Source organism: Passer domesticus, chromosome 5 (genome assembly GCF_036417665.1).
Source record: "Passer domesticus isolate bPasDom1 chromosome 5, bPasDom1.hap1, whole genome shotgun sequence".
Taxonomy (NCBI): Eukaryota; Metazoa; Chordata; class Aves; order Passeriformes; family Passeridae; genus Passer; species Passer domesticus.
In genome coordinates this window covers 23,348,790-23,376,421 of record NC_087478.1, presented here as the reverse complement: position 1 = coordinate 23,376,421, position 27,632 = coordinate 23,348,790, and the positions used below count along the sequence as shown (strand labels likewise).

Genomic DNA, 27,632 nt, shown 5'->3' with positions numbered 1-27,632 from the left:
ACATGAGGGGAAGTGTTGTGAATGCAGAACATGCTAATAGAAGTTGAGAGAGGTGAGAGCCAGACAGAAGGTAAGTAAAGTCAGCACAAGTGTACATGAAATCACAAAAATCATTAATGACATTCTAATTGCAGAACTGAAGCCTATGATTTTCACACAGAGTTAAAAAAAAAAAAAAAAAGGGAAAATACCTTGAGTGGTCATTTTCAGTTAGAAGGCCTGTTTTCCAGGTCTGTGGAGTTTTTCCTTTCTTCTGAAAACACATTTACAAAAATAACTATGTATTTGCTTTTCTTCAGATATAAGGTGCCATGATAAAATCAGCAGGGGTAGAGCGCAGATAAAACTTTGCTGCTTCCTGAAGATGGCCAAGTTGCATTTTTGTTTGTTTGTTTTCAAACTGAGAAGTTTTCATGTAACATACTTTGAAAGAACTTCTTTTATGCAAATAATGCCACAATTCTTTTGTCAGTGAAACACAAGCTGAGCAGGTAAACTGGAATGGCTTAAAAATTCCTCTGGCTGCAGTGGGAGAGGTCCCTGCTTATCTGAGCAGAGTCTGTGCACCCAAAATCCCCTGCAGGGCCCAAAGTAAGGTAACAACCAGTGAATTGTTTTCACAGTATAAAAAGCCTTTCAGGAAGCAGCAAGGAGCAATAAGAGGTGGCTTAAAAATAAGAAAGTCCCCCTTTCCCAGCTGCAAGAGGGAAATCTAAAGTTATGTTATTTACTGAGACCACCATCACATGCTATTAACAGGGGTAAAAGCCCATCAGTCAAATATTTGACTACTCCTGGTTTATAGGGATTTCAACGACTTATGGTAATGCCTGTGTCCATTAGCTAGTTACTTAGAAATGCAGCGTTGGTTAATTCAGCCTTTCTGTAAAGAGTAATTATTATCTTCATTAACAATATATAAGATTTTAAAGATTTACTGTTCTGCACCTATTATTCCTGTTACATCTTCTACATCTCAGTATTTACCCTCTAATATCTATTGCTCATTTTAAATGAGATAGTATTGAGATTCTGTCATTGCCAACTGATCTGTCTTTCAGCCTGTCTTAAGCACCCTGTTCTCTAGTCCTTAGTCAGCTCAACTATCACAGGAATCAATGAGAGTAATGATTGCACAGAGCCTGTGCAGTCAAGTCTTGGAAAAGATGATGGCTTCACAGTGAAGGAATGTAGCTTATCCTGCCCTAGCTTAGGTCCAAAACCAGGCTTTTGGGTGAAAGTGAGGTGTAGAAGAGTTGAGATCTGTCCATCCTCACCCCAAACATCTGTATCTTCTTCAAATTTAAAATGCTTAAGTGAGTAATTATTAATCATAAGTAGTCCATATTTTTGTCTGAACACAACACGCATGGTGCTAATAAGTAATACAATATAATTTGAATATTTTAGTAGGAGGAGGGATGTGAAAGAAAATGTTCCTGCTAAATGACAGTGACCTTTGTTCAGTGCTCAAAATATTGAATCAAATATCAACTGTTTAGTAAAATATCACACTCAGGAGCAATTATTTCACTATGAAGTCCTAAATTAAAAACATACATTTACAGACCAATTTCCAATTTTACCTCTGGCATTTTATTTTTCTTTTGGATAAACAAGATTAATGTTATGGGGAAAATCCAGAGAGTCTGCTTTGGCATCTCAAATGGGGTTTAGAGTGAGTTCACGGCACAAACCCAACAAAGGGATCTAAAAAGCTAACACTGGCCACAAAACTCTCAGGTGCTTAGATTAACCAGTGTCAGCATTTTGTGCTGAATATTCCCTGGATCTCACCTGAGCTGGAGTCCTGGAAGAGAAGACAGAGCAGTAAGAGCCTCTCAGTCCTGGCTGGGTTACAGCTCCCAGCCAAGCTCCTTTGCAGTGCCCAGACAGGATGGAGCCAGGCACAGGTCCTGCTGCTGACAGGCAGCTCCAGCACCACACGCCATCCCCTCTCCTCCTCCCAGCTGGCTTGGCTCCAAAGCATCAGGACAGCTTTGCCCAGGAGGACTCACATTCAACCCTCTGCATCTTCCTACCAGGACAGGAAGAGGAGGAGGAGAGTGAGGAATGCCATGGAGTGGTAGATTGCTGGATGTCATGGCAAAAGGGCAGGGAGTGCAGGCAGGGGCTGCAGAGAGAGGGCAGGGGGCAAAAGCAGCAGAGCCAGTCCCAAGGCCTTAGACCTTTGGCCAGCCTCTTCATGCAGGGATGAGGACCATGGTTTTAAATCAGCCCCTTTATTGCAGGCACCATCCTACAGCTCAGTCTTTCTGTGCTATGCCTGTAGTGCTATCAGCACAAAGCCTTCTGTGTTTTGGAGGTGTTTTGTAAGAATGGATTCATTAGCCTCATTTCACCCCTATGAGAAAGGTAAATACCCTCTTGAAGTTTGGAAACAGCCTCTTTGTTTATCTCACAGACTCCTTATCTGGCTCCAGGTTTCCAAAAGAAGCATTCCAGGGTCTGAACAAGCCCAAAACCTTGCTCTGGGCCCAGTATAAATGTGAACCTCTGAGGAGCAACAGTTGCACATTTAAGCTTCCCAGGTCTCTTCAAATGAGGGGAGAGGACAGGCTGAAAGAAAGTAAATGAACCGGCCGAAAAATCCTTTCAGAAACAAGCACACAAAAAAGATCCCATTAGCATGAAAAAACTCAGAGTGCGCAGCCATCCCTGAACTCCTTCTTCAAACTATTGAGCTTTTCAGCATCTTCTGAAGGTCAACACAATATTTCAAAATAAAAACTGTGCCTGACAGACCCTTGCTGAGGGACATCTGCCAAAAAAAAAGGAGCTGAGGCTGCTACAGATCAGCCACTCTCCTGATTGCAGCTGTGACACTGTTGCCTCTGGTGAGAGCCAGGATGTCAGATAGGCTGGTCCCAGGCCATTTCGGGATTTATGAAGGCCAATTCCGTAAAGTCCTTGGAAGGCGATCATGAATCACAGGTTCGCAGCGAGGCAGCGGTCATGCCAATGAGTCGTCATTAACTCCCTTTCTAAACTGAGTGAAAGTAGGGCATCAGTTAAAGTGCACTGCAATAACATAAACTTACAGTGACAAAAGCGAGGTCAGCATTAAAAAGAAAAGGTCATAACCTCCTAACCAAACACAGATGGGAAATGAACACTATCCTTGACATTGCTCCTGTTTGATTATCAAAAAGCTGCTATGAAGCTAAGTAGACCATCAGGTTATTAACTTTGGTATCAGATTATGCATGAAGCTGGGGCATAAATAAAGACCTCATTGCTTTCACTAGCAAATTTACAAACACAGCCAATTCAGTTTTGTTTGTAGCTGTTTTGAGTGTTTGCACCACGTTTTCACTTGGGGTAAAGACCACCAAAGCTTTGCATAGAGGTGGTTTGTGTTTGGCAGGGCTGATTATCTCAAACACAGCATTACACAATCATGGTTATACATTGTCGAGCCAGCTTGAGCATGGAAGGAGTGCAGTCTGCTTTCCAACACTAAGTATACATGCAGACAAAGCACAGTATCAACCAGTTCCCCCCACAAAAGTTCCTAGATGAAAGGAGATGAGTTGGAGGCAACTTAAAGTCCTCTGCACAGTGCTGACTCAGGTCCACAAGCAGAGCTTTTTCTTGGTTTTTCCTTTCCCTGGATAAGCCACCCCCTGCAGGCTGAGTAAAGGAGAGCTGAGGGTCTCATTCCAGCCTTTGGGCCACTTCTCCAGATCTGTGAGCCCAGCTCAGTCATGCAGATGTGCTGATCTCGCTGGGACCCTGAACAGTTAGACCATGACATCTCAGCTTGACGAGCTGTGTATCAAGCAAGGCATCAGCAACCTTTTGGAAATCCTTGACCGTAAGTTTGGTTGCTAATTTGCCTTGTGGTTCTTGGAGACACATTAACTGAGAGGGGTGAAGTCATGGCACACAGTGGCATGCTTTATGTGTACCCAGCAAGCAGAAAGCCGCTGCCTGACACCGTCCCGCCAGCTCTTCCAGAGGAAAGAATGGAGCCAGCCCAATTTCTTTTGCTTAGTATCCTAGGTATTTGTACCACACCTTGGAAGAATTCAGGGACTTCTTGGGTTTTAGTTGCTGATATTATTATATTTATTATGGCATTAAAATGAAACTTGGTAATTTGGTGGGCATGTAGATTCATTGATACCATTCTAATAAAATATACCTCATCATCTTATTTTGGTACAGTCGTCATATATAATATACTTTACCATCTGTATCTGTTGACATATAGAACTTTTTCTTTTTATTTAACAGATTAATGTTTGGCTGTGAAGAGTTGTTATCTCAGGGACTCCTAAGAACCATTAGCAGCAAATGACAATTAAACTGCAGGAAATGTCCCGCATCAAGATCATTCATAATTGCTGTTAGAACATTTAGATCAAATCTGTATGCTGTCTTGGTTACTCATGGCTATCCTCCTTTTAATCTTTTTCATTTTTATGACCCATGCCATTCCTTTAATTATCACAGTATGGAAGGCTGTTAGCTTTACAAGACAGGAAAGGCTTCCAAAATATGCTCTGCATTTCAATACAAGAATTCAGGTAGATAGCTGTTATAACCGTAAAACATAAAGTAGCAAGTCTAAGTGCTGAGACTAGTTGAGGGAATTGAGCTAAAACTGTGCTTGCAGCCAGGTTTGCCAACTTGGCTCTTTACAAAAGGAGGAACTGCATTCCAAGGAAATCACACTGTTCCCATTCAGTACAGACAACCACAAAATACTCAGACTCATGCAAAAAAGTTGATCTACAGGATCAACTCAGAAATGCAAGTAAGTTGCTTTCTCCTACTATGAGGTGTTTCTGTAACACCAGAAACAAAGTCTTAGATATTTATGCAAGCTTGTGTGATTTCCTCAGTCCACCAGGGTGTGTGTGCATTTATCTCAACTCACTAGAAGTTGATAAAGGCCTTTGCTTTGCATATGTGGTGAAAATAGATTAGAGATGACTTAGTCTGTTCAAACATGGAATATTGGACGTGACCCCCAAATATGTCCATATGCCTGACCCAGAAGATCAATATTGCCTTGTGTTATTAGTCATGGCATGGACTGTATCAAGCATAGCATGTTACTTTACTCACACACACATAGTTCTTCTTCTGCTTGTACTGAACCTTTGGACTGAGTAAGATGTTCATATGTCACCCATCAGGCTGAATTATTTGCTGCAGTTACCAAGCTTAAATCTATGATAGGACTGGGTTTATTTTACTTCAGTTGCAGTTGTAAAGAGCCACAATAACTTCACCGTTATTTTCTTACTGAAGTTCCACAATTGCTAACTTGCATCTCAGATGAGCAGGATGGAACAATTGTGTTGTTCAAAGTTTGCTTTCTATTTTCCTGTTATTGCTAAACAATACAATAGTTTTCTTTTAAATCCTCCCATCCTTATCATCCAGATGTGGAAACCTGTCCTCTTCTATTTAAAGACCCAAATCCATCTGCAAATATAAGCAGGAAGAAACAGGGAAGGTTCTAGCTTATTTGGTGTATTTCTCTGGTTTTCAGTTATTCTATGTATATTCTGAACTTCTAGTCCATGTTCTTTGTGGAATTGATTCCTCAGACCTTAAAATGAGTATTACTTTCTCGCATAAGAAATTTATCTCAATTGCAAGAAATGCTGTATTCCACCTATTAAATTAATCTTTTTGAGCAATATATAGCTCTTGATCGGTTCCACTCATTTGTAATATGTCAGTGAGTGTTTGCTGAGGTTCATTACAAAAGAACCTGTAGTGCCATTGTAGCCCATCACAACGAAAAATGATTAAATAAATCCAGTTGTGCTAGAGACCCATGACATGAGTTGGCTTTAGGATGTTAAGTTCTGAAGCAATTCAAATAAAATGCTCTACTTCACTGCAGGACACCTCCAAAAAATGCCAAATGAGTGTAAGAATGGCATTTTCTCCACTGCAAAGGCTAGATTAGTGTTCTTGTGGTTTAAAGCCTGTTAAAAATAAATGTGCTAGACAACAAAAATGCTTCTTTTGATAGCTCCTGTCATTTATAATGGTATATTAGATCCAGTAGTAGATTATGTATATTAGAGTGTGTTTTATTCAGGGAAAATTTAATTTTTTTATGTGTTTGAATATTGTAAGGAAAGGCTTACAGATCAGTTGAACCTGCTAATGAAAGCAATTTCTTCTGACACACATGACTGCACTGTGTATGTAGAGGATTTAGTTAATGGTAGATCCTCCAGCAATTGCCTAGACTGTGCCCTGCCCAACAGTTCTTCCCCATCAGCCATCTGCATGCACACACACCTCTGAGAATAAAAATAGCAAATAGAAACCTCCCAGCTCTGCTATGAATGAATTTATAACCTAAACCACTGATAATAAGTTCTTTGACTCTATACTCTGGAAAACTGAATTGTGCTAGAGTGAATACCATGCTGTAGGAAAAATAATGTTGCCACCCTAGTCAGGATGAGTGACTTAACCTAGAGCTGAAGTAGTGCTTAAGACAAGGGAACATGAATTTTAACTCAGATTAGCCATTTGAATTCAGGGATCATTTGTATGTTTCCTGCTGTCTTACTCAATTTCCTTGTTCTCTCTGTTGTGTTAAGGTAACTAAGTTCAGATTTAAAACCTTTTTTTTTTACCTCTGAACTTAGAAAACAGGTTACCCTCACTAAGTGTTTTAGATATACTCAACCTTGTGTACAGATGCAATTGGTTAATTGAAAAGTCTGATGAAGACACAGCCATTGTGAGCTTTATCTGTTGAAGCTGATGCCAGTGCTGTGGCAGATTTGCAACAACTGATTAAAGCTGGATGAATGGACTGTTATCACCCCCTCTCATTTTCCCTGTCCTCTTAAATGATGATGTTCTCTCCATGGCACAGCCTCTGAACCACAGGGAATCAGGTCCTGCACTGGCACAGATTTTAGTCCAAAATAGCAAAGCAAACTGAAGTCTCAGGAGGAGTAGTCACTAGGGTTATTCTATATAAATTTGCCACCTCAACTCTGTCAGAGACCAAAGTAACAAGATATACTCTCTCACTGGAAAAAGTATAAAACCATATTATCAGCTTTAAAAAAAGGAAAAGGCTACCATTTGCTGACAATAGAGTTTTTGAAACATGAATTAACATGGCTCTGCTGTCACCTAACCTGAAATGACCTATCTTAGGACTAAATATGTTCTTGTACAAACACTCTCTCAGTGGGATAGAGGACCCTGCCATTTCCTTTTCTGTAATAAAGCAAGGAAAAATGAGATGCACCAAACAACGAACAAAATGCTTTCATGTCAGCATGTTGTCTGAGCTTGTGCAGATCCATGGAGTGCTTGTGATTAGAGATAAATGGGACCCAAGTTTCTGAAATGAGGGAAAGGCAAACAAGCATGGCTGTGTTTTCTGGCTTCCTTGCATATGCCAGCTTAAACATATTCCACAATTAGGCCAGGCCTGACTTGTCAGTACAGTTGCAAACAGCGTCAGGAGAGACATGATATTCAATATTTACAAATTATCACCCAAGTCATAATTAGAGGGAATGAAACTTGTAGGAAGAAGATTGCCATTGGGAAACTTGATGGTATGAAAACAAAGCACCAGCCATAGCATTCATATTAATATGACACATCATTACCAACCATTTGCAATGGTTAACCAGAGTCTATTTTCTCATCAGTTTTACTGGCTACTATCTGATGAGGGATGGAAAAATGAGCACATCATGACACTGGCTTTGAAAATATCTCTTACAAAAGGAATAATCCATGGCAGCTATTGCTCACTGATGGCTATCACAGGCCAAAACTTACAAGTCATCTGTAGACACATGAAGGACACACACGTGTCACAGGAAGGTCACAAAAGATTGAACAGCATCCATCATTCAAACCAGGCAGAGAAACAAAAGGTTTCCTTGTTTTCATTCTGCAACTGATAGAGAGCAGCTAGTTCTTTGACCTGTAGCTATAGCACAAGTATTTTGGTTCTAATTCATCAAAACTCTGTAAGTTCAACAAATTACATTTGAGTTTATGCTACAGTGAGCTGTTGGACCTTTGAAGAAAGACTGAATTTTTAATTCACCAAAATTTCTCTGCTTCTTCAGGATGTATTCAGGTGAAGGGTATTTGCAGTGACCTCGTCTGAAGCTTACAAAAGAGCAGCTCTGAGCTGGAGCTTGCAGTGTAGGAATAGAGGAAGAACCTGGGTCAGATGCTGATGAAAAGTGGCACCAAATGCCGTGAGACTCTGAGGAAGAAGCAGCAGAGTTTATATGATGTGAGGACTGTGAAGTACATAGTGCTCTTCACATGATTCCTCCATGTTCTCCCTAAGCTATAAATGTCTCACTGTAGGGCATGTTCCTTCTGGTGTCAGGCACCTTGAGAGAAAATTCACAGTATGCTGAAGACATGGGCTGTGGAGAACCATCTTCCCTAGAGAGCTGCCCATAAATCTGAGCCAGAGCTTCCCATAGGTTGGAATCAGCAGATTTCTGTCTGGGAGGATGCTTGAAACATCTCAAAAGAATACAAAGGAAAGCACTATGATGAAACTCAAGTAGAAGAGAAAAGATGACTTGGTTTTCATTTATTCCTCATATTTTCCATCCTATAGTGGTAAAATAAAGTACCTATTATTCCTGGCATCCTTTACATCATGCTGAATCCCACCTTTGTTCTTACTGTTAAATTTTCCATTCCAGCCTCACTTGCTGAAGGAGTCTAAGGTGGAATTTTTGGTCTCCGGAGCATAGATTGAAATCAGTGGTATTTTACTGAGTGTAGGCAGAGCAGACTGTCTGAGGACACTGGCCTCACATCCCAAAATATGATTGGAGTGGAAGAATATGTCAGTATTTATGGCTCTAAATACCCCTGCAGCGCACACTGGTACTGATGGCTGGACATCTAGGGATCCTCTTTTTCAGACATTGGAAGAATAAGGAGGATTGTAAACTGAAAACTGAGGGACCTATTGGGTGGGAAATCTATTTGGGAACATTAAAACAAAAACACAGTACAGAGTATACTGCAACAAATAAGGTGCCTGCCAAGTAACTTTCCTTCAATCTTTTTTTCCTGTGTTGGTGGTGCCTCATCCTCATGCAACTCTTGTCCCACCCATTGCTATGTCTCTCAACACTGCAGGCCTGCCTCTGTTAAGTGGGTTTAAACTTACTGCAGTAAATAATATATCTACCTCTTCCTGGTATCAGAAATAGGGCACTTTTGGAATTTTCTGCCTAATCTAGTATTTGTCAGAACACGTTGACTCATCAGAAGTGAATCTGCAGGAATGTCTCAGTTTCAGCAGTTTCTTGGGTGAAGTGCTGGTTGAAAAGAGGCAGACAGTCAGACCAGGCCCCTGCTTCTCCCAGTGCTGGGACCTGCACTTGACACTGGCCAGGCAGGATGTGAACATGATTGTTCTTGGATCATGTGTGAATTCTGGGTGTTTTACACAAACTTTGAAAGCTCTTGGTTTCATCCCATCACAGAGCAGGAAAAAATGCACAATAGCAAGATGTTACAGAGGATGAGAAGACACCTTCCTGCCCTATACAATATGGAAGTCATCAGTTTGTGTACTGGGACTATTTTTTGATTATAGCAATATCCTTTTTCTTTTTTCTTTTTCTTTCAAATTCAAGCTAGATTTCTTTCCAGGATTCTGTTATCACTAATTAATATGAGAAAAATGTTACTGATTTGAAGGAAGAGCTTTATGTCTCAATACTAGAAGTGTGACTTGTTTTTACCAGCTAATACTTGCAAATAGCCTGTGTTTCTGATTTTTATCCCCAACTCTCAATCATGATTCTTATCAGATAACAGGGAGGAAGAACAATTGCTTTCCAAAAACCTATTATTTTGTGTAATTAAAGAGGTAAACCACAGAAAGAATTCAGTGGACGCTGAAATAAAGCATCACAAGAATTATTGATGGATTGCTTTAACCAATCTAGTGAAAACACTAGATTTATACACAGCTGAAACAGCTCTGGTCTCTAGTAGTATTTTCATTTCCTAATGAAATAAAAAGTTGGTACAGGTTCCTATTATTCAGTTTGTAGTTTTCATGATCATCTATTTTAAGTTCTTCCAGTGGTCAGAAGCATTTCTTGATCAGCAACAATTGCCTAACTATAGCCAAACTTAGAGGGATTTTCCCAAAGTATGTGATCATATTGCTGTTAGAACGCATAATTGTTTTCTCCATGAAGAAGCTAAATTTGGCTTAGCAACTGTGTCATGATGTTGACAGAAGATGTCTGGTGTGACAGGGCATAGTGTGGATACTGCACTGAAACGCTCATAACCACAGTTCATTTCATTGATCTTTCAAGGGGGTGAAATATCACACAAGTCATCTGCCTTTGGTTTTTCAAGCCACATCAAACAACTGCGTGGAGATGTAAAAGAAAAAGAGAGAAGTGCTAGGTGGTTTGATTTCATCAGTTAATGGCTGTAGGTCACTTGATAGCCCTTTGTTTACAATACAGCGATTCGCCTGTATCTTGTAAGGCTCACCACAGTGACTTACTGCTGTGGTACAGGGCCTAAAATAAAGCTTGCACATGCCAAGCACCACATGATGCATAAAATATTCTAATAATACATTACAAAGCCTTGTCAACACTAGGGAGAATGACTATTCCAAGAAGTAGGGCTGGCTGAAAAAAGACATTCTTTTTTCCAAACTGGGCTTTTATGAAACACAGTGATTTGGGGAGCTGGGGGTGGGGGGGTGTTCTTCGTTTGGGCTGGTGGAGAGGTGTCTCTTCCTTGGTTAATCAAAAATATCAACAGAATATAAGTCCACTCAGCTCAAATCTTCACATTATTGCATGTCTTTTCTATTTCTTACTTTTTATCAGCTGTGCTAGGAATCCGTTCAGCCCTTTGAGAACTTGACAAATATCTTATAGCCACACACTGAAGTGCTCCAACTGCTTTGTGTGCCATTGTGTCCTAAGTTTGCTAAGTTTTGTTTTTAGCTATGTGTACACCATCCTGATCTAAACTGTATCAGTCAGCTGGTTTAATGCAACATGCCGAGGGGACTTGAGAAATTCATCATAAGAAAATCCTTCTGTGAATTGTTCTAAAGGCAGTGAAATGGGTACCTACAGTGATTGTAGCCGTTTCTAGTACAACTAGTATGACACTAAGCAAGATTGCAACACTTTTTAAAGTGCAGCCTAGAAACGGATTTCTATTGTCTGATAAACTGACTTTTTAGTATATGAAATATAACCAGTTTTTCCATTAAATATATTTTGACAGATTAGATCTCTGACAATGAAGCCTTTTACTGCATATCCTTCTGGGTTTATTGTATTCCTGCTTGCCTTGCTGCAGAGGAGCCATGGACAATGCAAAGAAGCAGCTAAAAAATCAGAGATGAATCTTGGTGTAAAATATGATCTTCCTAACTTCATTGCAGACACACCAATTCAGAATGTAGTTTTATACAAGCATCATGTTTATATTGGAGCAGTCAATAAGATTTATGTACTAAATGAAACTCTCCAGAACATTTCTGTGTACAAGACTGGGCCTGTTTTGGAGAACCCTGACTGTGCACCATGTGAAGACTGCCGAGATAAAGCCAATTTATCTAACAGCATATGGAAGGATAACATCAACATGGCATTGCTTTTAGAAACTTATTATGATGATCAGCTCATTAGCTGTGGTAGTGTGTCCGGAGGCATCTGCCACCGTCACATCATTCACCCTGACAACCCTGCTGACATTGAAAGCGAGGTGCACTGCATGTACTCACCCCAGGCGGATGGAGAAGCAGATAACTGTCCTGACTGTGTTGTTAGCACTTTAGGAACCAAAGTTTTGGTGACTGAAAAGGACAGGTTTGTCAACTTTTTTGTTGGAAATACTGTGACATCTACATTTCAACCTCCTCATGTGTTGCATTCAATATCAGTTAGAAGATTAAAGGAGACGCAGGACGGTTTTGAGTTTCTCACAGATCAATCCTATATAGATATCCTCCCTCAGTTCCGTGACTCATATCCTATTAAGTATGTCCATGCCTTTGAAAATGATCACTTTGTCTATTTTTTGACTGTACAGAGAGAAACTCTTGACTCACAGTCTTTTCACACTAGAATTATCCGCTTCTGCACTTTAGACTCAGAGATGCGTTCCTACATGGAAATGCCTCTTGAGTGCATTTTTACTGAAAAGCGAAGGAAGAGGTCCATCCGAAAGGAGGTATTCAACATCTTGCAAGCTGCCTACGTAAGCAAGCCTGGTGCAGCTCTAGCACATGAAATGGGCCTTGGGCTGAACGATGATATCCTCTATGGTGTTTTTGCACAAAGCAAACCAGACTCTTCTGAACCAACCAACCGATCTGCTGTCTGCGCCGTCTCTGTGCGAACCATCAACGAGTTCTTCAACAAGATTGTTGACAAGCAGAACATGAAATGCCTCCAACACTTTTATGGGAAAGAGAGCAAATACTGCTTGAACAGGGTAAGTGGCAATTTATTTGTTACATTTTGGGACTTTAGTTCTCTCTTTGTCTATTCCATTGCCGGGTATCTGTCCCTTCAGTTTCAGTTACAAAATGTAAGTCCCTGATCATTGCAGATTGCTTAGCATTGCTGTTGATTATCCCTAAAAGGATTAGTTCCTGTAAATTGAGTATGAAAATCACTGAGGTCTTTATGGGGCTGAAAAATGTAGTTTTTTGCTTGAGAAACTATGATGCAGATAAATGGAATATTTAGGCAGTTATTTCTTTTAATATTTTTTAAAAGTATTCATAAACATTCATATTCGTGTGCACTGAAGAGTCCCTAAAAACATCACATACTTAAAAGTATGTTAATGCTGAATCACTGCCCTTCTCAGAAAAAAATGAAAGAGCTGGTTTGGAATATGGCATGAAGAGCCAGATTGTAATGTAGTTACTCATGCTTAGTACAGAAACAGTTCAACTGACATTGGTTTTCTGCAAGAAAGTGTCACTGAAATCTGTATCTGAATGAGGGATCAGGTGGTCTGGGTGGGAGGGTTGCATTTCTGTACACCATGACTTCAGGAGGCTGCTGCTCTCCAACCATATGAAATACTGTGAGCAGAGGAAGCACAGAAATTTTTCCCTTTCCATTCTGGCCAGTGTCTTGTAACTGGTTTTGGGTCTTGTAAAAGAAATACAGGATCTGGGAATCAGGTACTTAAAACAGTTACTTTGGAACATGAAACATTACAACTTTCGATCACCTGCTTATGAAGCAGGCCCCTAAATATCCTACCTGGGGAACTTTCTATTCTCCAATACAAGAAATTTAGACTCAGAGATGGTACACTGAGTTCTGCCAGAGGGCCAGAGCCTCTGTGGGGGGGCTCTGCTCAGCCAGTATGAGGCCAGTGTCAGGACAGCTCAACCTGCATTTAGAGGTGGATGGTATCTGTCATATCCCATTGCTGGGGTAGCTCAGAGTGAGAGTGGGACCCACAGACCTTCTTCACCCCAAGTATCCCCAGTGTCCTCTTCAGCACAGCTGCTCAGCACAGGGCATCAGGTCAGGATGTTGACTCAATGCCCGGGTTGGAGGTGGGAGTCTGTTTTGTCAAAGAGTAGGGCTGCTCCCCACTGCCAGAGGTGAGACAGGGCAGTCTGGGGAGAAGAACCCATTACAGAGACACTGTGGCTTCTCTGAGCAGGAATGTGCTCAGAGGGGGTCTGAGGCAGCCTGAGCATAACCACAGCACCCTTGGCATTTGGGGGCTGAGTGCTCATAGCAGCCCCCAGGTGTTCAACACAGATGTAGGCATTGCCAGTGGATGCTGATACAGCAGCCCCAACAGACAGCATTTCATTCCTTTTTTGTGGGAGGGGGGCAGGCAATTTTCAGGAACTCAAAACAAGTTAGAAAACATTCAGCACAGTAGCTTCTCTCTCTTCACTTTGTTATTGCTGTCCTAATTTTTCATTTCAGGTGGTAATATCCTTTTTTTTTTCATTTTTCAGTTCATTTTTAACAAGAACCATTGTCCTTCCCTGAAAGTATTTTATTCTATATTCCTGGGGTATATGATTTGTGAATGACTGTCTTTAAAGCTCATGGCCTTTAACTTATCTCATTCTGCTCTTGCCTATACACACATTTCAAAAGGTGATCTCTTCAAAGCAAAGTATACCATTAAAATATTGACAGAATAATTTGCAGCTTTTCACATGCTGGGAAGTATTTTCTTGTTTCAAAAGCTTTTCCAGAGTCTGCTTCTGCTTTGCATATCAGAATGAATGTCTTGTACTGCCGACATGTTTATTATAGTTGCCTATTTTCAAGAAATGTCACCAGAGCTCTGATTTCTGCTACATTAAATTGATAAAGGGAAAAATATTTCTGTGTTTTCTCGTGATTCTTTTAAATGGCATAAAGGCAGTCAGAAATTTTTGTCTTGATTGTTTGCTTAATACTGAAATATCAAGACTGTCATGCTTTGCTGTACCATTTCCTTTGCCTTTTTCCAGAGGGCTCATTAAGGCTCCAGTAAAAAGTGTCCTTTGAGGTTTTTCAGGTTTCAACTAGCCAAAGAGATTGGCAAGAATTTGCCAACCATCTTTTGTACACCTGTTTTTCTCTGGTGTGTATATCTAAAGGGTTGGAATGTGAAGGAAGGGAAGGAGCAGGCAGAAGAAGGAAGGCACATTGTTTCTTATGCTTGGCCCAAAAATATCAAATCTGATCTTTCCTGATTTTGCTGGAGATTAAATAATACTTAAGAAAAAAAGATTCTCAAACCTCCCAGTTCTTTTTAGGCCCTTTTTTGCACATTGTAAAAATGTACATGAGGGCATAAAACATTTTCCCCTTTTTGTAAGTCACCTTCAACTTCAAAGAAAGCTTTTATAAGGCCTGAGTTTGTCAGTTTATTGTGGCGAAGTTCAAAACTTGTTTTTTGTAATGTAGCCAAGATGATTTTTCTCTTTCATGTCAAGAGAATAAAACCACAGATCACTCATGCAAGTGAAAGTCACTGACCACTGCAAAATTAAGTCATAGGACATGAAAACAGTCCAGCAGTGAATATGGTATACCACTAACTTCAACATTAAAAAGAAAAATGAGCCTCTAGCACCCTTTGCAGGGAAATGCTCTCTGATAATTTACAGTTAGAATCTGATTGATGAAAGCTATTTCATGTTATCAAAAAAAAGTCCCATAAGACAATTGTACATAATTTTGTTCAACTTCGGGTAGTCCATCTTTTTAAATGGCTGTCCCTCAGGACTGTTTCATCTGAGACTTCTGAAGGTAGAATTAAATCAAAATAAACCTGAATGATACATCCAAAACACTTCCTCAACTTTTTCCTCTCATATTTAAAGCAAAAATAAGAAAAACTTCCACTCATCTTGATGTAATAGGCAAAATTTGTTCTGTTTTGGCCTTGTTTTCTAAAGGAATGAAGTTTATATGGTTGTGCTATTTTAGGTCTGTCTTTCTGTTAGTTATCCTTACAGCCTCAGCAATAAGAAATATTAAAGATGTGAATTCAGATGTGAATCCAGAGACAGGTCCCATATAGATTCAGGCTATGGAAGCTGGTGAAATTTTAGGAGCACCTTTCTAAACATCAGGAGTCACAGGGAAGGTATTGCCCACCCATGGGAATAGTCTCCATCAGAGCTTGGTTGAAGAGCAAAGTCAACAAACCACAAGATATAAAACCAGACAAAACTGTGCTTCACTTACTCCAGTGCTCATGGAAAACTTCATAAAATCAAAACAAAACATTTCCAGTTGTGTTTAAGTGTAATACACATTAAGCCAAAACCTGGGCTCACTGAAGTCAGGGTTAGGAAAAGTGAATCCAGTGGAGCATCTGATTGATGTCAGACATACTTCAGCAGAGCTGAGACCAGTTAGTACTGCCTAATAATTTCCTTCAGGGAAGAGCTGGCTGACACTTAAATGACAGCAAGATGGAAACAGAACTGGCTTTGAATTAAAAGAAAAATTGGGAGCAATAGTAAGGAGGTTTTATTGCTTGACTCAGGACAAAGATATCTGAGAAGTAGCTGCTGTGGGGGGTTTTGAATCACTGTCCAGGAATCTCCCACAGCAAAGAGAAAACTGGATGTAATCTTTAAGCACAGTTTATTTGGTCAGTTAGTCATTATCAGCCCCAGTGTGGTATCCTCAAAGCAGAGGTGTGCTTAGATGAGGAGACAAATGCTGCTTTCTTCATTTGCAGACATAGTCCACTAGTGTGCATCTTTACCATGTATTAAATGGGATTTTTCAAGTGAGGAAGATTAGTTGATTTTAGTCTTGACAATCTCAACTATACATTTCAGTTGTAGATCAGGTTCTTACAGGCTTTTTTTGACCTTTCTGCATCTCTTATGTGATAAAAAATTGTAAGGCAAATTATTTGACTTGAATCATTATGGACTTAGATGATAAAACACCTCTAATGATGAAATCCAAATTCAACTCTGTAAAGATCTTATGTCTTTGTTTTTTCTACAGGTAAGTTCAGGTGAAGGCCTAAAATACTTAGATCTTACAGGAAAAGAGAAGTCACAGACAAGTTTTTGCCACCATCCTCCCAGAAAGTGTCATAAAGCAAGACAAAATGGTCAGAACTCCTGTTAAATAAAAGGCATAAACAGTTGGAAAACAGGAAAGGAAAACAGAAGATCACCAAAACAAAAAATAAAGGGAGGGTAAAATAAACACATAGTGATGCTTCTTGATTACCATTACACACATGACAGATGAGTAAAATTAGGTTATGCTTATATTGTAATGGAAGAAAATAATTGCTGCCTTCTATCAGGAAACCGCAAAGGCACTTATTGATCTGTCATCTTAAGGCTGTGTCTAAGAATATTTAATAAAATAAACAGAGACAAATAACTCTTTTGAGGCCCTGTAACTGTAATATCCCTCACCGTTTGGCATAAAATTTTGTCAGGTTTAAAAATAACACCACATATCTCTGATTAAAATGGGTGGTTGTAAATTACTTAGATAGTCTCACAGCACGGAGATATTTCTATATTGTGAGTGGAATGTGACTGAATATTTTCCCTAAAAGTCAGATACCAGAATCCATTAGGTTTGTCCAGTCATTTATTCCTCTGGAAATGCTATATCAGATGGCATACAGCACTCTGCCTGGGCACAAAATCTGTTCCCATTCGTATGCAAGCTCCTCTCTGGGGTTCTGACATGTCAGAACAATAAATGAGGAGGGCAGAATGACGGGCAGAGTGCACTGGCACCCTTTAAGACATGCTTAAACCCTAGTAACAAGGGGATAGGCTGCATCCACATTGCTGCTCTGCCCCCTCTGCAGTGAGTCCTGGCAGTGCCGAGGGTCTCTGCTGCGCTGTACCATGGAGGGCAGGCAGGGAGTGCTCACCAGCCTGCTCCCCTCCACCACTGGGTCCATGGCCACCTTCCCACCTGGCCATGGAAGACCTGACTATAAGGGATTGCAGGGAGAGTCTGGTCTCCAGTGAAACTGCACAGGAGGGATGCAGGTATGAGTGTGTAGGGGTGAGGAATGAGCATGGCTGTGCATCTGGGTAAGGTTATCTCAGGCTGAACCAGATTTAGCAAGCACTTGGCTACAGAGGTAACAGCTGTTCCATCTCTGGACTGGCCACATGGACACCCTCATGAGGGAGCTACTGAGAAAAGGACAAGACAAAGAAAAAGGCAGGTCAGGGAGTTTTTTAGGAAAGTACCACACCACCCCTAGTGCTAGATATCTTTGCAGACTCTTGGGAGCCCCTGGAACTATGGAGTTTGGGGGCTAACCTCTTAGTCACTGATGCTGCAAAAACTGCAATTTTCCTTCTCCGGGTGTCCAGTTAGGGACCTGTCTTTCCTTGCTTCCCAGTGCTGCTGCTTGGCATTTTATCATCTTCTTGATGAAAGCTGGATTTCTCTGTGAAAAAGTAGTATCCATTAAACTACCATTTTCTGCAAAGGGCACAGCTTTATCAGCCAGAGTTACTAATAATGTTCCATTTCCAGACTTTTTAATCAAATTCTTCCACTGAAGGCAGGGTTCCCTATTGGTTATTAGTGTAGAAAAGTGACTCTGCTGCTTTTCTCTGGAATTGAACAGAAATCATTTCAGGCAGAAAGTAATTTTTATTTTGCTAAAATGAATATCTGGTCGTGTGGGTTTTATGTCTCAGTTTCTGAAGGCCCTTAAATAAGTCTAAAGACTAGAACTGAACAAAGTATAATTTTCTTATCCTATGTAGCCTTGCAAATTAGAAAAATTTTACAGTCCCACAAAAAGAGATGTACAAAATGTATACTAGTAGTTATGTAATACTAAGGACACTCCCTGAAGATATATAATATTCAGATCTGAGCCTCTTTTCCTGGTTTCAGACCAAATTCTAAGACTCATGTCAAATCTGCTGATTACTATTCTGCAATGGGACCATCTCAGCCCCTTCTGAAAGATCTGCTTAGATTTCTTTAAGCACAATTCCAAGTTCCAGAGAAAGAGAAGCTGATCATGCAGCACACTGTGTGCAGATCTAAGTCCTGGATTCATCCCACCTGGCTTTGGTAGGTGGTTCACACATCTAAGCAAGCAATGAATTTTCCTCATGCTCTGCTGCCAAGCAATGGGAGACACATAAGTCCTGACAAAGCAGACATCTGCCTTTCAGCTCACTCAGCACCCACCTCACCTCAGCAGTTTTCTACTCACTCTACTTATTCTGACTCAGGACCACATCTGGCCATCATTATTGCTCACTAAAGCAACAGTAGGTAATTATTATCCAGGAGAGAGCTGAGTTACTCAAACTTTCTAGGTGGCATGTGGGTTTCTGATCTCAGACAGCTTTTGCATCAGAGTGGAATTACTCCTCATTTCCAAACATACAAGTAAAACCAGAATCAAATCCCACAGTAAATTTAAAAAAAAAATAATAATGCTGAGGCAGAAGATCCATTGCATAAATGGTTCAGACAGCAAGTGTAAGCCACATGAAATTATTACTTGCACTGTCTACAGGGTGTGTGAAAACAAAGAAATGCTAGAGAAAGGATCTTGCAGGAAGTGATAATGACAGCTTAATTTTCTTAAGGCAGATGCCACCTGCTTTTATACACAGCCTGTGGTAATTAGGGCAGACTGCATTTCTTCTAGTTTTTTGAATTCTTTCTGTCCCACACACGTCTTGCACCACTGTTTTGGCTAGACATGCAGTTGTTGTGCAATGTTTTGTTGGAAAAAGGGTCTCCACACTCAGCATTATCTTTGGATAGCTGGTCTTGATGGAATTCCCAGCTTTTCTATTTTACTACAACTTCCATGTCAGTAAGTACTTCTATGAGAAATGCACCTAATAGATACTAGAAGTGTACAGCAAAACTGCTTTCATCAGCACAATATCTCCAATGCATTACTTTATTTCTTAAAAATGTGTAATTAGTCAACACCTCTTCTTTGATAATCTGTAGACTGAGTTAAATGCTAAATTAATATAAAGGAAATCAGCAAAACACAAAGATTACTTAGGTCCATTTTGTCTGCTGAATCAATAGGATTTACTTAGTGCTAATGCACTAACCAGATTATGAGAACTAATGCAGTACTGTTCAATGACAAAAGCAAATAACTCTTTGAATGATCTTGACAAAAGAACATGAAATCATCTTAATTTGTATTAACTAATTACATTTAACATAGATGTTTTTTACCTATTACCTTAAGTGGAGCATCAGTACAGCGACTTCCTTCATCTCATTTTAGGAGTAGATCAAAGTAAGAAGTATTAAGAGTACTGAAATGATATTGTGTGAAATTTTACACAGATGGAGTTCTTTTAAAAATTTTATTTTCGGAAAGGGACATGCTTTCTCTGTACTCCATATAAAAATCTTTGAATTGCTTTCAAATACATGAGAATATTGGGAAGAGAAGGAAGGAAGAAGAGGGAAACATTTCTCTGTTTAAAACAAAAAAGAGGAAGAAACTCTTCTACCTTTTACAGTAAAGCTTCATTGCCTCAGCAGAAGTTCTTAGAAACAGAGAACCCAGTCCCCTGTCCCAGACATGTTCTGTCCTGCATGAACACTGGACTGAGTTCACAGCACCCACACACCCTCAAGGTGTTGCTCACCAGTCAAGAAGAAACCAGAAGCACTGTGTCTCTGCTTCTATGGGAACTGTTTAGCACATAAATTGGCTTCCACTGGCAAAATTGTGCCTTTCAATATGATTAATTTTTCCCTTCCTTAGGATTACAAGAATCATAATTACCGTGACGATGATCAAGTCACTCTCATCCTCAGACAGCTATCTGGCTTCACTGAATTATTTGGGCCAGAATTACATTCTTGTGTTTTCAACGGAGAGAAGCAGTGATCAAATGCACTTCTCACCTGAAGAGAAATAATGAAAACTACCCAGAAAATAAGATGTATCAAGAACAGCAAAGCTACATTGGCTGAAAATACATGAAAATATTTAGAGAGGAAAATATGATAAGGTTCTTCTGTGCTCCTCATGGTTACTTTTCCTGTTCAGAGTCTGCTGTACATGTAAAGTCTTCACTATTGTGTGTTTGATTCCAATAGGACTCACTCTGAAAACTGTGGTTTGATTTTTCATCTTAATTCACTGACTTCCACAAGAAAACAGACAAGGAACTCTTACCCTCTCTTAGGTTTTAATGGTCTTGGTAACCCATTTTTGTATGTAGAATCACCTATTCATTCAGAAACTCTCCAGTAGTTTCTCCGGAAAAAAAGATTTTTGCCAATTGCAGACATCTGGAGGAAGGTCATTTAACAATAGCTTTTTTCTCCCTAGTCCATGTTATGCCACAGACCTTAAGGGTCTTTTACAACCTAAGGGATTCTTTGATCCTATGAAAGGAGCAATGCTGTTGGCTCTTGTAGGTGACCACTTTTCTTGAGGGGGAATCCCAGAGTTCATAGCACAAAAAAATGTTGATACTTGGAATTTTGATTCTTGACAGCCAGCAAGTTAGAAGTCATATAAACAAACTAGCAGGAAATAAAACTCATGCATATTCCTACTTTCATTGAGCTTTACATCATGACTGCATGATTTTATGATTGGCACCAGGAAATATCACCTAGTTACTTTCAGACCATTTCTCCAATTTGTCAAATTAAATTTTAATTTTAATGATGTCCTCCAAGTGGATCACAAGACAGTATGAAATGTTCTGCAGTGATTAAGTCATTGATCTCCAGTTTATTCAAGGCATTAAACATAATATCAAGACATTATACATAATATCACTTTCTATATGAGCACTGCACTTAACTAAGAGCAGGTTTTGACCAGCTGTAGAAGAATGAGCCTGGAGGAATGTTTCTCCAATTTGCAGTCGCTGCAAATTAGAGAAAAGCTCATAAAAATATATTTGGATTTTTTTTCCTGGGTATAGTATTCAGACCAGAGACTAGACTTTTGGATCATTTTTCTGACACTGACCTAACCAGATATTTTTCTGAGATTTTTCACAAGTTTTTGTAAGAATTCTTCCCCCACCTTGCACTTTTGGCTTCAAATATGCAACAACTCTTACTTGAAATATTTTATTTTTATGCTCACTGAATATGACATATAAGCCATCAGTTAGCTGCAAAACAGTGACAGCTCCTGATAGCTCAGCTCAGCGATGTCTAGAGACATTTTTAGCATTTTTGTCTTCTGTGGACCAAATCAAGGGTAAATTCCAGAACACCACAGCTTCCCGTATGAACAAACAAGATAACATTAATTATCTTCTAGCCTCCTGGACACAGCTGTAAGGCAGGGCTTGCTCACACCTCACTGCATTCCAGCAGCACACCTGTGCCAGCTTAGCAGTAACAAAGCCCTCTCTGTGAATCACAGGCAGAATTGGCACCTCTTGTCCTACAGGAGAAGCAACATAGCTGAACCCAGGCACTTACCCGTGCTCTAACCGTCCATTTCAATAGTTGTGTGATTTCTCAGTGGAACTTGGCATGATATCCAGAGTGCATCATCTGACATCAGTTATTTTTCCACATTGACAGCCAAATGGATAGCTATGTGTATACTGGGAGGGAGGGAGGGAGAAAGAGAACCAGACTTAAAAGTGTTAATTTAAAGCAGCATGTTTGACAAAGTTTTCCCTGTTATCAATCTTCCTTTAGTTTTCTAAGTAGCCTTTTAATCTCTGCATTTCTACTCCCAGATCAAAGCCTTCCTATTTCTTGAACAGCCAACCCTACATTATGGTTAATCCATGAAGTGACAGGTTTTTTAAGAACCATATGTGTAACAATATACAGGTTCTTCATCAGATAGAAAAAATTATGGCATCTCTGAGGAAGGCAGAGCTGACTTTGTGGCTAGCTGACTTTGGAGAAACTAAGAAAGGTGTCAGGGTAAGCAGGAAAGTCTAGCCACTTTTTCCAAAGAGCTTGGACAGGGTTTCATGAGGCAGCATGTTAGGATGTTTGAATTGTGCTGAAATGACTATGTAGGAGGAAGTACTTTAAGCTTAGCACAGAAACATCTCTCTCCAAAGTCTTTGCTTATGGAAAAAAGCAGTTACAGGAAAGAGCAAAGATCCCATGTTGGAGGAAGGGTAAAATCAGAAATCTGCCTTATTTCAAAAAGCATGAAAACTGTACATCTTTCTGCACTTGAACTATTCATACTCATTGTATGAGTAATCTGCACAGATGTTTCAGAAATACTTTTACACTGGGTAGGATATGAGTGCAACAGAATACAGCTTTTTGCTTGTTTGGTGGCCAAAACAAAGAAAAGCCAAACTTGCCCATTGATGATTTAACCCAGTCAAATAGTGTGTTAAAAAAAAATAAAGTGTGTTCAGTGTTCCTAGTTGAAAGTATTAGTTCAGTTCCTGATGAAGAAAATACACTGTATATTAACAGTTAATAAGAACACTAATACATTAAAACCTTTAGTATGTGGATAACCAAACTGTTAAGTCACTGCTGTACCATATCTAATTTAGAAACCCTTTTGCTGTATCATAAAGACACTGCACAGAGATTTCAACTGCTCATTTGATCTGCTGTAGGCTTTCACCTAAATGCCACAGTAAATTGACAGGGCACCTTCAGAAAAGCTGGCACCATTGCTGACTGCAACTCCTAGGGACCACAGAAGACCTCACCTGCCAGTGCTGTTGCCTCACTCAGCTCAGAAACATCACAATTCAACAGCAAAGGGCTGAGCTACTAGGTTGAACATTTTCTTGGTAGTATTTTCAATGCCTTGGGTTTCAGTCCAGAATTCACCAGTTAGGCCAATAAGAAATTCTTCATTCATTGCTTTCTTTTTCATACTTTGAGGAAAGACATCTGAATCTAGAAAAGAAGATGATAAAATTTTACCCCTATATGCTCTGTAAGGGTATGATGCAGATCTATTTGACTTAGTAACAAGACTCTTGACTGTCTTGAAAAGGTTTCATTCAAACTTCTTTAAAGATTTTTTAAAACGTTTTTAAAACGTGTTTTACAACAAAAAACAAATCAATAAAAAAATAGGAGAAATTAAGCTCACTCTTGATTTTAACAGAGGGAACCACTGTAAGATCCTTTAGAATCTTCCTAAATGTTTATTCATAAAGTATGTCACAGTGGGAACATGCTACATGACTTCCAAATTTAAACTGGTTAAAGACAATTTAAGGGATTCCTGGTTATTATCTTTTTACAATGTCCCCCACACATATGATGTAATATCAATAATAATGAAATTATTATTGATAATCTAATATAATTGAAGTCTACTAGTAATAGATTGCTATTGAATTATTAGGAGGTTATATTCTTCTTCAGAGATAAAAGTGTATTGTTCAAGACTTTTTTCAATAAAAATTAAAAACATGCAATCTCTATTCCCAAAATGAAAGAGAAAATCCTGAGAATGCAGCTATTATTTTAGTACACTCAAGACATCTAGAGATCAGATTAAATAGTGCATGAATCACGGATGATCAGTATAATAATCTAAGTAGTTACCAAAATCTGTCTTCCCTTAGTTTCATTTAAACACACAATCAGAAACCTACTTTTCCTAACTTATCTCCCTTTTCTTTCTCTGGCTTCTTCTCCACTTTACTGTCTTATCTCTGACAAAGGTGGTGAACACAGAGGGAGAAGAATATTGGAAATTGTTATTTTAATGTAAAAAAATCACGCTGTTGTTAGACAATCTTTTTTTAGGAAACTGTTTTAGAAGTAGGTGTGTCACTGGGCAGGCTCTGCAGTACAAGAATTCTCAGACTTTTGGAGAAGCAGCATTAAGGAAGTCACTATGAGAAAGGATACCTTGATATATGTGCATCTAGTTAATGAAAGACCCTATATCTTATTCCTGCAGACATGATTTTAAAAGTTAATAGAAACATTCCCATAACATTGAGAAGTTTTTGCCTTCCTCATGGAACATCATAACTGATGAAGCAATTAAGTTTGAAACATCTTAAAATACTTTTGGTCAAATGCATTTGTGCTAAATGACTTCATTCTGACAAAGATCTATTGCTACTCATAAAGACAGTACTCATCTGTACTTCATTTTCCAACAGGCTTTTTCAAGAAATGCTTCGTACTGCAGAGCACAAGATGATGAATATCGCTTAGAAGTTACCACTCCTCTGCAGAGGGTTGACTTGTTCATGGGCCAGTTCAACAGTGTCCTGCTGACTTCAATATCTGTCTTCACCAAAGGGAACCTTACCATTGCTAACCTGGGAACTTCAGAGGGCCGCTTCATGCAGGTAAACATTACCATATTACCACAGTGACTTCGCCATAAAAACCATACTAGCGTTTAGCAGGACAGTGAAAAGGGAGGAGAATTATTACCCCAGTTTAAAAGGGCATTAGAAAATTGAAATTACCAAATAAAATACAGCTTCTGGAATATAAATAAAGTGTCTAATAGAGCATTCACTATTTTAAGTGTTTACCTGGAGTTTGTGGTTTGAAACAGTGGTTGAGGAGCAAATTTGACCATGAGCTCCAGCTGTCTTTGTTCACAGCACAATTTTGGTCTGTACAAACAAGAGCTCTTTCGAAGGAGACTAAACTGAAGCAGTGTCTTGGATAGACATCAAATATGCCTCAACCCCAGCTGGGGCAGAAAGGTCTAAAATAGTGACTGATTATACAAACAGCTTCAAAAATACACTTTGTATGTATCTACACTCTAGAGGATCAGATTAAATCTATTCAATGTAAAATGCCAAGACAATTTATAATGTAGAAGCAGGCGGCTCAGCATTAGTTGTTTCTATATACTGGTCCACTCCTCTGGCACCAAATTCCTTGCTAGTGTGTACCCATAGCCTATGACTCACAGCTGTAGAATTGAGATTAGCTCTTTCTCCACCTACTTTCAAGTTTCTCTGAACATGTATTAGATTTTCAGGCTCTTGCTCACTCCTATCTCACTCTGTTCTTTTGGATTACAGTTCTTCCTGTCCTAAAACAAGTTTTTCATAAAAAAGTGATAAATCACCCTCCTGAGTAGTCTGTTTCCATCCACTAAGTACATAACTAATCCAGACAGGTAGATTATACTACATGACTTCTTTGTAGGTGACTAATTAAATAAATATAATGCACACAAGCAGCAGTCTTTTAAAATCTTGGCAGTAAAAATCAAACACCAGAAGACAAAGACAAAATACTTTGAGTTTACCCAAATTATTTCAAGGACTATGATCCTGTAACAACTTCCTTGGAGAGCTTGGCTTCTCCAGCTGCCAGAGTCCAGCCTGGATGTGCATCTCAGCCTGGATCCTTCTTGCACCTGTGTTATTTCAATTTGCCAGTACTATTTGTCCTCTAGGAAACTTCCTGAAGTACTGACAGCCTTCTGGCCTTCTTGTTCTGTAGGCTACAGACAGTCATCAAAGTTAATGAGAAGACCATCAGTTGCTGTGTCATTCCAGTTTTCCCATTTCTCATAAGCTTCCATTAGAAAATACTTGGGCATATGCAGTCTTTAATGGAACTAAACCTTTCCTTTCTTCTCTCCCTTCCTCTCCTTTTCTTGCCACATGCAGTGCATAGGGTTGTATATTGTTCTCAGTATATGCACCCTGCCTGGATAAAGGGAATCCTATATCTACAATCTTCTGCTCAGACTGGACACATAACCAGCTGCATAATGCACATTCTGTAATGCTTCTACAGGCAAAGGGTTCAGAGAGATTTGCCACAAAGGACAGATGAAAAAGTAGAGAAAATCATATTTCTTTTTTTTCCCCCAAAAAAAAAAAATTAACAAAACTTTCAATGACAGCCCTGCAACTTTTACCTTAATTTCCCATGATGGCCTTGGTAAATTTAAGCAGCAGTTTGTCTTCTGTGCAGGAGAAGCAAATGCTAAGAGCTACATAGTGAGCATGAGCCCAAACTACACTCTGTTCTTGGAAGCAGATACTGATTCACACAGCAAAATGAGCAATTTGTTTAACCTTTCTGAAGTAATTTCCTTATCTACAAAATACAATTAATAACAACTACTCTCTTACTCCCAGCATTACTTCTGGGCTGTCACAAAGCTTTTAGGAAGGTTTGGTAGAAAGCACAAGGGAGCATTATTTTTATTTATAATGTTCTTTAAATTATTCATTCAAATCCTACAGCACACACTTCATTCAGATGTTTGCCCAGCTCAAGGAACAATTAAATATTTCCAGAATACATTTCCCATTCCAGGTTCAGTTACAGATCAAAAGAAAAGGCTATTGTGTAAACTGCACATGGCCATTAGCAGAAATATTCTCATCATTGAATCAGACTGGCTTCAGCTACAGGGGGAAGTCAGCATTGGGTTCATATTGTACTAAATAGGAGCTCTTTCCTTGAGGGCTGGGTGCAGCTAGCAGGAGAATAAGCATACTGACTACCTATAATGATACTACCTCCTAATAAAAGCTTGGTATTTGTTTTGTCTTTACATGATTTTGGAAGGGATACCACATCTGTAGGATACAGTAGACACGGATTTTTGCAGATTTTAATGTTCTCTTGCTTTTTTTTTCTCTAATAGTGATCTAGGAGTGCTTTCAAACATGTTCATTAGGAAATGCCCAACTAAAGTAGATTTGTAGTGTTTCTATGGAAATATAGCTATTAACAGCAATGAGATTTAGATCATTAAAAATTAGGCTATTATATGACCATTACTGAAATAAAATGGGTAAAAAAATCAGGATAATCTAACAATGGCTTAATTCATCAAAAGGATATCCCCAAAGACTTCCACACATTTTTAGCAAAGAAATGCAATGTTCTTTTTGTTTCATTCAGAAATCTCTTGGAACATATTGCAAAGAATCCTCAGCTCTTCATTTCCTTTGCACAGTCATTTGCACTGATATTTTTAGGTCTTTGTACAAGCAAATATTGAATTTTCCTGTGCAATCTCCTTGTAACTTGTAGATATTCAAAGCTGACTTCAGACACAGGCACACTTTCACAGAAAATTAGTCACAAAATTCCACCTATCAGGGAACCTGTTTTAAAACTGGTTGTACTGTATTAGTATTTTAAGAACATATGTTCATGATAACTGTTAAAAAGAAAAAGAAAAAA

The 27,632-nt window shown here is 39.2% G+C and overlaps 1 protein-coding gene and 1 long non-coding RNA gene across 4 annotated transcripts in view; one reads left to right on the top strand and one right to left on the bottom strand.

Moving 5' to 3' along the window:
• The window catches only part of MET (MET proto-oncogene, receptor tyrosine kinase), a 90,045-nt gene that overhangs the window by 8,445 nt on the left and 53,968 nt on the right, over nucleotides 1-27,632 (top strand). For all 3 annotated transcript variants that reach the window (XM_064422331.1, XM_064422329.1, XM_064422330.1), the window contains exons 2-3: nucleotides 11,293-12,507; nucleotides 24,611-24,802. In XM_064422331.1, the coding sequence (XP_064278401.1) occupies nucleotides 11,308-12,507; nucleotides 24,611-24,802 (1,392 nt within the window). In that variant the 5' untranslated portion in view covers nucleotides 11,293-11,307. The remainder of the gene's footprint in view (nucleotides 1-11,292; nucleotides 12,508-24,610; nucleotides 24,803-27,632) is intronic.
• Nucleotides 21,970-26,477, bottom strand: LOC135301844 (uncharacterized). Its single transcript, XR_010363577.1, has 3 exons — nucleotides 26,350-26,477; nucleotides 23,189-23,381; nucleotides 21,970-22,096 (listed from the first exon to the last, which is right to left on the bottom strand). It is a non-coding gene; the product is annotated as an uncharacterized LOC135301844 (long non-coding RNA).